This window comes from Macrobrachium nipponense, chromosome 4 (assembly GCF_015104395.2).
Source record: "Macrobrachium nipponense isolate FS-2020 chromosome 4, ASM1510439v2, whole genome shotgun sequence".
Classification (NCBI taxonomy): domain Eukaryota; kingdom Metazoa; phylum Arthropoda; class Malacostraca; order Decapoda; family Palaemonidae; genus Macrobrachium; species Macrobrachium nipponense.
Window position 1 is genome coordinate 87,260,752 of NC_061100.1, and position 12,387 is coordinate 87,273,138.

At 43.7% G+C, this 12,387-nt stretch overlaps 1 protein-coding gene across 1 annotated transcript in view; it reads right to left on the reverse strand.

Moving 5' to 3' along the window:
- Positions 1-144: 144 nt before the first annotated feature.
- LOC135211432 (GPI ethanolamine phosphate transferase 2-like) overlaps positions 145-12,387 on the reverse strand; it is a 468,113-nt gene continuing 455,870 nt past the window's right edge. Inside the window, exon 13 of the mRNA XM_064244742.1 lies at positions 145-3,799. Within this exon, the coding sequence (XP_064100812.1) occupies positions 3,574-3,799 (226 nt within the window). The 3' untranslated portion in view covers positions 145-3,573. The remainder of the gene's footprint in view (positions 3,800-12,387) is intronic.

Below are 12,387 nucleotides of genomic sequence, written 5' to 3' on the forward strand. Positions count from 1 at the left end.
TTCATAACCCATATGTGCAATTTCATAATTAGTTTTGTTTGGAATTAATATTTGAGTGTAGTATACGAGAAGATCATATTGAAGATTTAGAGAATTGCATTATGGTGGAGGAAGGACAGACCTTGCAGGAATCAGTTGGATTGTGTGAGAGTTCTCAGACGCCAGTGAGAAGATGACCAGCAACAGCCTGGATAAAACAGATAGGTGGACTACTGGTAAATAGATCTAATTAGTAAGTAAAGCTAAAATTTGTTGTGTATAAGACTTATGCTATGTTCAGCAGTCAATGTGGGCACATAGAAAGAACATAAAATATTTTTAAAAGGTGTAAGCGACAAAAGGCCAAGGTTCATGACGGAGTGCTGAGAAGATTGATACTAATGCAGTAACTGAGAAAGGTTTCCAGAGGCTGAAAAATGAGAGCTCAATAATGTAGATGGTCTGAGCACATGCTGAGGAAGAGGAGAAGAGCAGCATTCAGTCAGATTATTGGTAGCTCTGGAGTAGCAGGATGAGAAGTGGATGGTCCAGAAGATCATGGGGAAAGGGCACATACAAGATGTGAACTAGATGGAAATTTGATAAGAATTTGTGCAACCTTGAAATTCTTGAAGTGCTAGGAAGGCTGCTCTCAGCTTCAGGATGTTATGAAGCTGTTCGTCTTGGTAATCCCACACTCTTGATGTTAGTATCTCGTCCAAGTGTGCTCCCCAATCCTCTTACGAGGTGCCCAAGAACAGAAGATCTCTGGAAGGGGAGAATTGAGAGGCACCCCTATGGTTAGGTTCCTGTTGTCCAACCATCAAGCTAGGTCCTGCCTCACATATTCTATAGAAAGTGTAACTTGGAACAAGGGAGGATCCTTTTAAGGGGACTAAAACTCCTTAAGCTCCATTGGGGTGATGAAATGTGTAGTCGAAGTGATGAACTAGCATCTCCAATGACAACAGGAAATCTAGAGTTACCTGCCAGTGATGAGCAGGTTGCATCTGTTTGGACAGGGAGAACTGGGCAAAGTTTCTGAACTTTTCTTGTCGTTGGTCTGAAGGGAATACTCTCGCTGCTGTTGTGTCTATCAGCATACTCAGATAAAGAATTCTTTGACTAGGTGTAAGGATTTACTTTTCCAAATTTATCACAATACCTAAGCCGTGACAAAATTGATAACAGTCCCCATCTTGGATTAACTTTACCCAAGAATCTGCCGGGACTAGCCATTCATCAAGGTATATTAAGATCCACATTCCTTAAGAATGTGCCCAAGTCAAAACTAGGGTGCAAAACTCTGGTGAAGACTTGTGGAGCAGTTGAAAGAGTGTAGCAAACAACCTTGAATTGGTGAACACACACTCCCAGACTGAAGCAAAGATACTTCTGGGAAGATTGAAGGATTTGAATCTAGAAATATGCATCCTTTAGATCTAATGTGAGCACAAAATCTTTCTGATCTCCATTCACCCGTAGCTTTGGGAAATCCTGCAGATATGTCCTTAACAATCTCCACAGCTCCTTTTTCCATCATTTTCTTCACTTTGCCTTGAAGAGATAGATGTTTCACTAAACTCAGAGAGTAAGTTAATTGATGAAGTGGACACTGAGAGAGTGGAGGAGAAAACTCGAGGGGACCCAAAATGGGTTAAGGTAGGTCGGCTACCCCTCCCTTATGTTAAGACCGCAGGTTTGTTAATTATGAAAAATACAAATTAATTTAAAATTTGTCATTTTTTTTATCAAACTACATTTAGACCAGCTATTGTTAAGACCTGAGTCAGCCTCCATACACCACTAGCCCTAATATGAGGGAAAAATGAAGGCACCTTGGCCCAACTTTGGGGTAGTATCTAATACGCTTAGGATTTGAATGTGCTCTCTTGACTCTTTTATATATGACCGTAATTTTTGACAGTATGAGTACATAAGTTTATGAAAAGCATTGTATTATGAATGTATTGTGCATGGTAATGCCATACAAGTTATAAAGTCCACATTCATATCTGCTATCATCCAGCTTGGGACCAGTCTCTTTTACCACTGCTCCCTATACAATGCTGCAAAGATTAAGACTTGAATATGCTGTGTATTCTAGGTTGCTTGCGTGAGGTAGTTTTCATTTGGTAAATACTTCTCTGCCATTATTATATTACCTACTTCAGTTTTACCTTATGAGGTTGTTCACTTCAACATTGGCCAAATGATAAATTGTCAAGCTTCACATTATTGCAGATTCTGTACACATCGTGAAGACCAAAAAATTTTTAAAACTCCCCTGACTCGAGTTCAGATGGAATATCAGCTATTAAATAAAATTCTTTATAACTTATTCTTTTCAGAAACTAATTTGAGAAAGCCTCTTTCCTTAGTTCTGTATATTTTAGTCTCTGGTTGTTGCTCAAAAGTAAAGTAACTAACTTTACTGAAAAATCTCTTCATGCTTTACTTTATGGAGTTTAGGTTTCCCCTAAAACTTGTATCAAATCATGAATGTAGTGTACACTTGAATAAGGAAATCATCCCTCACTTTAAGTTTCCAATTCTTAAATCCATTTCTTAAAAGTTCTTTTACTTTAGGGAAAATTTTATTTTACTTGGTAAAACCTTCAATATTGCCACAAACCCAAAATTCACAGTGACTTCATAAACGAAGTCTTTTGCTACTGAAGACTTGATAATCATGAGGGAAGATTTATGAATCAAAACTTCAGGAAAAAATTCAACAATAATTGGCAAAATCCACATTGACTACCTAAATAGTCACTTGCTACTAAATCCTTGACACTCATTAGGGGAGATTTTTGAACTGAATTTTGAAGAGAAAATTGACAATAACAATGCTTTTAAAAAAATCAAATGTTTTACCTATTGTACTGCATTCGTAATGAGTCTTTTTGTTGAAAGAAAACTGGACGTTTGCCAAAAGTAAGTTTCATTTCTTCCTCATTTAAAATTCCATTAACTGTACAACAACATAATGTACTTCAAGCTTAACTTTTAGCAGAGCTTGTACACCTATATACAGTTAGGAGGAGGAACTATTGGATAAAATTTCAGTGATAGATTCTTAATCTAAGTTGTGTATTTTCATTATTGCACAGAAATAAAAAAAAACAATCGGCAATATTTCAAAACACTTAAAGGGCTCTTCTTAAATTGCAACTGAAAATCAGGAAGGAAGTTGGTTGGCTAGTCCAAAAGAAACCAATGGAGAAATTACATGAAAATGGAAAGGCAGCTGAGGTCTGAAAAGATGCTGCAAAGTACATTTAGTTAGTACCATCTACATTCTTATACAATGCACACTGCAAATGGTAAATCCCCTAACAGGGTGAGTCAGCTAACTATGACTTTACTCATGACAAATATATTAATATTCAGACATAAATTGTTGAAGAGTTAAGTACGTAATGCTGACATAACTCATACATACATTTATTAAAGTTATCTTACATACTTTTATTAAAGATAAACAAATTCTGTAACCTTGACACATGTACAATAACAACATATGACATTAAAGACCAGGGATTTCTCATTTTTATTTAAATATCTTAAAAATAAAAATAGTGTATTCATGAATTACTCAAATCTATAGCTAACTTCCAAGATTGTACATATTTTTTCAACTCCCCACATAAAAAATGTGAGAATACAAAGTACCAACAAATGGGCACCTTCATAAAGAAGTTTTGGTGTGAAGACAGACCAGATAAACAAGTGATGGCGCTGGAAGGTCACATTAATCAGGTATAAGCTGATTGTAGCAAGGCGTACAGCCCACCAAACATACAAAGGCTGTTGCCATCTGTGGATAAAAAGTCAAGAATGTTAAAAATCATGTATTCATACAAATTACAATCTGTTTACAAATACCCTGACATGAGATAGCCAAGTCAAGAGCAGCTACCTTAATTAATACAGAAATATTTGAGTATCTCCCTACCCTCCTTAGTGTCTCCTATCTAACCAGTCAAACTCTCCTTCCTGAACTTTGTTTCACTCTCGCCAGACTTGCATGTGCTCGTCTCGCTGCCTACCACAGGTTTTACCTTTGGTAAGCTTTAGCCAATAAGGTAATTTTCTGGTTCATTTAATGTGAAGAGCTTTTCATCAATATCATCAAAATGCAGTGTGACATCTTATATGTTTGCAAGTTCTGGTGTAACCTGTTACATTCCAAATATTTCTGCTACAGTACAGCAGTGTACATACTGCAGTTGCAATGTATGCTTTTAATGCATTTACACATATTAATAGTAAGTGAATATTTTACATAGTATTATGTAAGTAATTTAACCAATGCTTTGTGTTTACATTATTATTACGTATTATTAACATTATTATTATCATTATTATTATTTATTTATTTAACAAGAGTCCTTGTTCCTAAAGGCCCGTCCACAAGGTCAAGCTTTGCCTGACAAACCTTGTTCGATGTGATGTCAGAAGCAGGAAAAGTCAGAACCTCAACCGCTTTTTCTTCGCTTCTGACGTCACATTGAACGGAGTTCGTCGAGCTAAGCTCAACCGTGTGGATGGGCCTTAAGGAAATAGTAGCAGCTGTCATTTATATGGAAGTATCCTTTATTGCAACTAGATCAGTTCTTGAACTAGGCAACAAGGTATTTAACTTTTGGTTAAGGGAGGTGGGTGGGGAGAATAACTTGCTCACCAGACTGACACTAGTCACTTTTTCTTCTGCTGCCACCATTTAAAGATAATTTTTCTGTGCTGCTCCTGTTTTTGTTCATTTTTTTATTTTTTCATGTAATGTGGAGGCTTTTGGGGTTAATTCCTTCTACCCCTCCAATTTTTTATTATGATTTCCTACTGTCTTGTATATTAATCTTCCTTGCAATTTCAGCGGTGTTGAATCTTTGGGGGAGATAATACTGCTGTTGGGAGGCAATAGGTAGAAGAGGCAACAGTTGTGTGTTAGCCTACCTCTTTCCCTTGTCTACTGTGTCATCTGCTTAGCTTGCTGCTACCCTTATGATGTCATCTGCTGTGTGAGCAACTTATTTCATCTGCTATTGCTGTAGCCACTAAAGTTTCAGGAAGACTATAACTTCTTAAAGGAGGAAGCGAGACCTGAGTGAGGAGTGGGTGCTTTGGCCTTCCATTAGCTCCTCCTCATCATCAAGTTCTCTCCTACACATCTCTTCTTTTTCCTTATATGAGGATAAATAGCAGGAATCTAGGACCTCTTGCAAAAATTCTCCCTGGTTTCTTGCGGGTGTCTTCTGTTTTGAAGGGAGGTGGAGGCTTTTGGTCAACTGCGAGTGATTTTTGTGACCTATGGGATGGTGTGTTTGGGCTACCTCATATATATCTACTCACATAAAAAAGCTTTCTCTTGTGTAATCCTGAGAATTCACTGTATATAAAAGGGATTTTGACAAAGGAAAAATCTATTTCTGGGCAAGGACCTGTGTTGCCCAGTGAAATGCTTCCTTTAGTGTTCATTTAACACACACCAGTCAACAAAATTACCACATAGGGAAAATAGACCCAGATACAAATATATACAGTACAAATCATCAATATATGAAGGAAAGTGCCATCCAAGGTAAAGTATGAACCCAGTAACAACCGAGCTACGGCAAGAATGCTAGCGAGGCAGGTAGGAGAGAGAGAGAGAGATGTAGAGACATAGGCTACATAACTACTTATTACTGTTTATGCAGTGTCAGGAGAAACTGTGTTTCCGGCTGCCACTGCTGGGAATTTAAGGGCCTCTAAAGACTTCAAGTAGTAGCGTTTAAATAGTGTCAGAGATTTCCATTCTGTGTACTTCTTAAGATCGTCAAAATTCATAAGTTGAAAATAATTAATTGAGGTGGCTACTGCTCTAACATCATGTGCCCTTGGAAAAGATTCCGGGTTAGCTTGTTTTATAAAGTACAAAATTTGTTGTCTAATCCCTTTTAGGGAAATAGTGCCACCTTTTTCCCTAATGAACAAGGGGCCTGAAGATATCAGGGCAGTCCTGCTTAAATATGCTCTTAGGGAATTAACTGGACATAGGGATGGGTCCAGGGGAAGTGGGACAATCTTCCATGGAGCCCATCTATCTTGTGGGTCCTCATTTTTAGCTAGAAATTGACGATCTGGTGAGAGTAGTAATTCTCCTGTAGGGAGAAATTCGATATGATCTGATTCCATAGATAGGGCTGACAGTTCAGAAATTCTGGCACCTTAGGCTAAACTTATTAGGAATAACGTATTCCTTAAGAGGGTTATATAATTATATGAGTCATTATTAGTGTCAGAAGGACATCGTTTAAAAACCATGAGACCGTCCTGGGTCTCTCAGTTGGTCTAAGTCTTGCACAAGCTCTTGGAATGGATGAAAAGTACGAATCTGTTAGATCTATATTGAAACCAAATTGGAAGATCTTAAGTGCTGATTTGGTGGTAGTAATTGTACTTTGTACTAACTGCTAAACCTTTTTCGAACAAGGTTCTGAAAAAGGTTATGGCCAGATTCGTGGTCATGGTTTGTGCATTTGAGTCCTTTAAAAATATAGCTAGTTTCTTAACTGCTGAGTCATATTGACGCAAGGTCGATTCCCGTTTGTCAGATTCTAAGAACCGGATGTTCTAAGGATCGATGTTGGCATCTTTCTGAGCTGCAAACTTCATGAAGTCCATAAAGTTAGGGCTTTCTGAATTCCTGAGGAAGCGGACACAGTCTGCGTTTGCACCAACTGCGTCAGTTTGGGATTGGGAATCCGTTGAGGCCGGAGTCCTAATTCCAATAGTAGAGGGAACCAATTGCTCTTGGGCCAATTGGGGGCTACTAGTGCAATGTGACCCTTGAACGTCCTGAGCTTGTTCAGGACTTTCAGGAGTAGATTCACTGGAGGAAAGAGGTAAATTCTTTTCCATACATTCCAATCTATAGCCATAGCGTCCGTGGCGTAAGCCAGAGGGTCCAGGTTGGGAGCCACATAACGAAGTCTGTGGTTCGACTCTGTGGCAAAGAGATCCACCTGAAGTCCTGGTACCTGTTGACAGATCCATCTGAATGACTCCTTGTCCAACGTCCACTCCGATTCTAGCGGGATGGATCGTGATAGGGCATCCGCCACCACGTTCCTCACTCCCGCTAGGTGAGTGGCTGACAAGTGCCATTTGTTCCTGTCTGCTAAGGCAAATATGGCTATCATGACATGGTTCACGTGGCTCGATTTGGAGCCACCCATTTATGCAGTGGACTACTACTGCACTGTCCAATACCAACTTGATATGAGACTTCTTGGCTGGTCGTAGCCTTTTCAGGGTAAGAAACACTGCCATAGCTTCGAGTACATTGATATGTAGCTGGCGGAATGTTAGAGACCAGGTTCCCTGTACCTTTTCGTACTGTGAGTAACCGCCCCAGCCGCTTAGTGATGCATCTGTGTGGGCCACTAGGGCCGGCGGAGGAAATTGCAAGGGTATTGTCTTTGACAGATTCTTGATTTCCGTCCAAGGGCGGAGCCTCTTGCGTAAGATCGCCGGAATGGGAGCCATATTGTCCCGGGATCTTCGGTTTGCTTTCGAGTGCCAAACCCGGTTTATATCCTTTAGTTTGGCTTTCAGTAGAATGTCCGTCACTGATGCAAACTGGAGTGAATCTAGGATTCTTTCCTGGTTCTTCCGGGACGTCTCCTTGTTTTTGAGGAATTGCCTTGTGGCCTTGGCTATTTCTCTTCTCTTTAATGGCGGAATTGATTCCTAGCCACTGGAAACGTGACTCCGGCATTAGCCGAAACTTGGTTCTGTTTATCTGGAACCCTAAATGTTCCAGAAACTGAATTACCTTGACCGTCGCCTTGTGACATTCTTCGATACTTGGGGCCCATACGAGCCAATCGTCCAGATAGGCTACTAACATTATTCCCTGAGTTCTCAACTCCTGGACTACTGTTTCCGCCAACTTGGTGAATATTCTGGGCGCCATGTTGAGCCCGAATGGCATTACTCTGAAGGAGTAAGCCTTCCTTTCTAGTTTGAAGCCTAGGAATGGGCGGAAGTGTCTTGCTATTGGGACATGATAGTAGGCATCTGTAAGATCTATAGAGGTGGTGACGGCCCCATGGGGAAATAAGGTTCGCACCTGTGAAATGGTCAGCATTCAAAACTTGTCGCAATGAATGAATGAGTTCAGATTGGACAAGTCTAGAATTATTCTTAATTTGTTTGAGTCTTTCTTTGGCACGCTGAACAAGCGCCCTTGAAACTTTAAGTTTCTGACTCTTGATACTACCCTCTTTTGAAGAAGTTCTTGGGTATACTCTACCAATTCCGCTGTTGGTTTTTGGTAAAAGGTGTTGGATGGAGGAGGACCTTGAAGCCAACTCCACCCCAGACCTTTGGTCACAATGCTCTGTGCCCAGTTGCTGAACCCCCACCGATGTCGGTAGAGGTACAGCCTCCCTCCTACCTGGGGATGCTCACTGATTTGCTGATGGACGGCCACCCCGTGCTCTCCGGAAGCCTTTGCCCCGGTTGGTGGCTCTTCCGGTGCCCCGGTGACAGGAGGGACCCCTAGCTCGGCTGCCTCTAGCGAATCTATTGAATGCTTGAAATGACTGTGATTCATACGTCGCATTATAGGCCGGAGAGACTGCAAAGGAGATTGAAGCCTGAGATTGTTGTACCGGCTGGGTTAAAAGCACAAACTGCTGATGCGGCTGTGCTTTGGATGTCGACGGTTGCAGTACTTGGGATACCGGAACCGCCTGCATCAAAGTCTGTTGGGGAGCCTGGAAGGGCTGGAACTTCCTAGGTCTCTTCTTCAATTTGAGATTCGATCCAGTGGACGCTTCAAACAGAACCTCGTCCACAGCGGAGGCGGGGAAGAGGTCCGTGCCCCATATGGATGAGGCGATCAGCTTGTTAGGTTCATGGCGGATAGTGGCTTCGGCCAGAACATGCTTCCGACAGTTACGCCGAGCTACCATGAAGTCATACAAGTCACATTGCATTGTATGCAGTAGTGACTTGGCCACGATTTTAAATAGCGTCTCTCATGATTTTAAATAGCGTCTCTTGTCCATAGATAAGAGACGCCATCTCAGTCATAGTCAGCGAACTGAGGGACCTGCTGAGCCTCATCCTAGCGTCGTATTCAGCTTGAATCAGGGCTTCTGATAGTCTAGGCAACCTCTCGCTTTACAGCATGTTACCGCAGTCCGGCTTGAGCTTGAGAAGGTGGCAGGAGTGTCCAAGTAGTACTCAGCTGATCCGGGGAACAGAAGGGAAGTCGGATCCGTCTCCCGGAGCTGAGGCATAGGCTCATCTTTCAGGACTGCCTGGACTGTTGCCTCTGTCACTTTGGAGATGAATGGCATCGGGGTGTCCTCGTTTACAGTGAAGATTGTAAACGGGCTCTTGAATGCAGTGACTTGTGTTTGTACATTCCCATTCATCTAGGTTTCAGCGCCAAGCTTGTTGGGCTTGGTCCCAGGGGAGGATTACTGTTTCCTTCGTGACTTTATCCTCCCTGCTCATGGCAGCATCCGTTAGACGGACATAGCCTAGAAAGGGGGCTGGAGTCCCTCAGGTTAGAACTCGAAGTCCTCTAGCCTTCGAGTTCCACAACCCTCAATAGTCAGCATACCCTCTGCGAACGGAGCGTGTGCTGCTACCCTCCATGGGTTGTTTGGTTTAAATGGAGGGAGATTGGACGAGTCCGGCATCAGCAATGCATGAGTTGCTTGGCCGGACTGTGCCTGTCCTGCTGCCATACTGTCTCAGAGACCAGACATGTTTTCCTGGGCTAGTATCCTCTCCAACAAGGATTGGATAGTTTGCCCCGATGCTTCCAGTGTGTTGGACAGCTGGGCAAACATTTCTTGGAACTTGGACTGGACCAATTCCCCAACCATGTTGCCCATCCGCTGCATGATGCTATCCGAGAATGCATCAGGGTCAAAGGAGGGAGGCTGAGCCTTCTCTTTAGGAACCTTGGTCCTCGACCCCTTTGGTGGGGGAGTGACCTTTGGCTTGACTGCCCCGGGGTTATGAGCCGGTGGCATAGTGACAAGCTTGGTTCCTGACCTTTTTGGCAGGGACTTTTGTTTAGACTTGAAGTCCGTCTTGCTTTTAACTTTAGGGACCGCCGATGAAGACTTCGGTCTGACCGACTGAAGTCTATCAGCGAACCCCTGGAAGGAAGTAGAAGTGGAAGGGGAAGAAGCCAAAGATGGACTCAAGGACAACCCTTGAGCCCCTACAAAACCTGCCTCGCTACCACTCTTACCATTGCCCATATCGTCAATAGCCATGGGCTCGCGGTCCAAGTCGAGGGCTGCCACGTTCCCCACGACTTCCTCTGCGATGCCTTCCTCCGTTGGGAGTGTGACTGCTTCCTGGATCTTGGCGATCAGAGGAGCGGCCACTTCAGGGTCCACCACGGATCCTTTCTTCACCCCTGGGATGATAAGGGTGGCCATGTCCTGGGACAGGATCTAGGGTTGTCCCTTGGCGGAGTTCCGTCCAAATCCGCCAACCCATGCCTTCATGGTGGATAAGGCAGCTTCCCGGACCGCCTGCGCTCCCTGTAAGAAGGGTTACTATTAATACTTAACACTAGAGATAGACTTAACCTAGTACCATAGTGTATATTACAGTATATTGATTCTCATTGTATCATTATGTAGAGACCGAAGTGTTACATACCTCGGAGGCGGCTTCATTAACCAAAGCATAACAGATAATGCAGTTCTCGTGGTGCCAGACCACGTAATCCTCAAGGAGAACTGCGCAGCCGGCATGTGCCCGGCAGACCACGTGCCCACAGGGTTCCTGGAGAACGGCGTTACACCCCTCCTCCAGACAACATGTAACCTGTAAGTCAAATGATACATGAGTATCATCAACAATCTTCCGGAGCAGGTCCATGGTTGTGTGCGTTATACTATTGCTGCCGGAGTAACTCCGGCATCAATATATATCATGCATGATAACATGTCACCCTGTTACTACTAGCTCCGGCGCCCAGTGTATACTCATAAGAACATCCTAGGCAGATAATGGGAACTAAGAATGACTCCACTGCAACTCCGGCGACGCCGGAGCTACAAAATCTGACAGATTAAGTGGATTCAAGCTGTCCTCCATGTGCCGGAGTAAGGGATATAACCCAAAATCAGATGCAGGGTGAAGAGCAAGACGTAACAGGGTGGGATAGTTAAATACCTGGCGGAGTTGAAGACTCCACCGGTGTAAATAACTGGGTATAGTAAGATAATAACTTGCAACAGAATGTGGATGTTATATTATGTGTAATAAGCCATGCATGCAAAATGTAATCCCACAGACAGGCCGGAGCCTTTCACATATCCAAAGAAGCATAGCTATCCCGAGGTCGGGTCCGGCTTGCGCCAGAGCCCTGAGGCCGCCGGAGTGGGGTGGGAAGAGGTGGGCTTCATAGATAGTGAGAGGGATACACTACCTCGTGGGTCGGGGTGTGTCCCACTCCCCCGCGCCTGGTAGCCAACCATGGCTCGGTAGAGCAGGGTCCCCCCCCCCCCCCCCTACACCATTAGCAGCGCGGCAGAGTACGGCAGGCCTGCTCACCGAGTGTACCCCCCAGTGAACCCCCTTCTCCCCCATGGATGACTCGGATGGCTATCTGAGGTAGCGTGAGCGAGTCATCACTCCACCGAAGTGGGTGAGCGAGGGGGGTGTGGGGGGACTGAGAGGGGTCGGTAGCAGGGTGGCTCATACGCAATTGACTGGAGACACTCTCAGCCGGGTGAACAGTCATGCGGTGTGAGAGGCCAGTCGATCCAAGAAGGCCTATAGGCCAACTAGGTGCCTGCTACAAGAAAGTAACACATAACATAAATATCCTGTCCTGACACAGGGGAAGGAGCGAAATAAATATGGAGCGAGAGAGAAAGGAATGGTCCTTGAGAAACTAGGTTAAGCAAAATCCAACGATGGAAATGCTAGCCTAGAAACTCAGAGCAGCTTAGCCTAGATGCTGTAACGAATGTTCGAGGGGCAAACGGCCAGGGTGGCTCAAGGACGGAAAGGGCTACGTAGGAACTAGGGTCCTTCCGCATAAGGCAAACGAGTCTAAAGATCCTATCTTGCTGATAAACAAGGGTTGATATGACAACCTCCATGCAAGAAAGGAATGCGTACGCCACGACCGAAAGCATGCGGTTCGGAAGTAGGCTATCCCCCGTGAACGGACTAATAAAATAAACACGTCAATGGCAAATGCATCTTAAAATAAATTTAATTAGGGTACTGCTCCAGTGCAATCAAGACCAATTAGTATGGGAGACCAATTGGTGCAAGAAAGCAGGGAATCATCACGCGGCTGGCGAGCCAAGATTAGGCGGCGTGGGAACGGCAACGCACGTGCTACCGCTCTCACATAACCTAAGA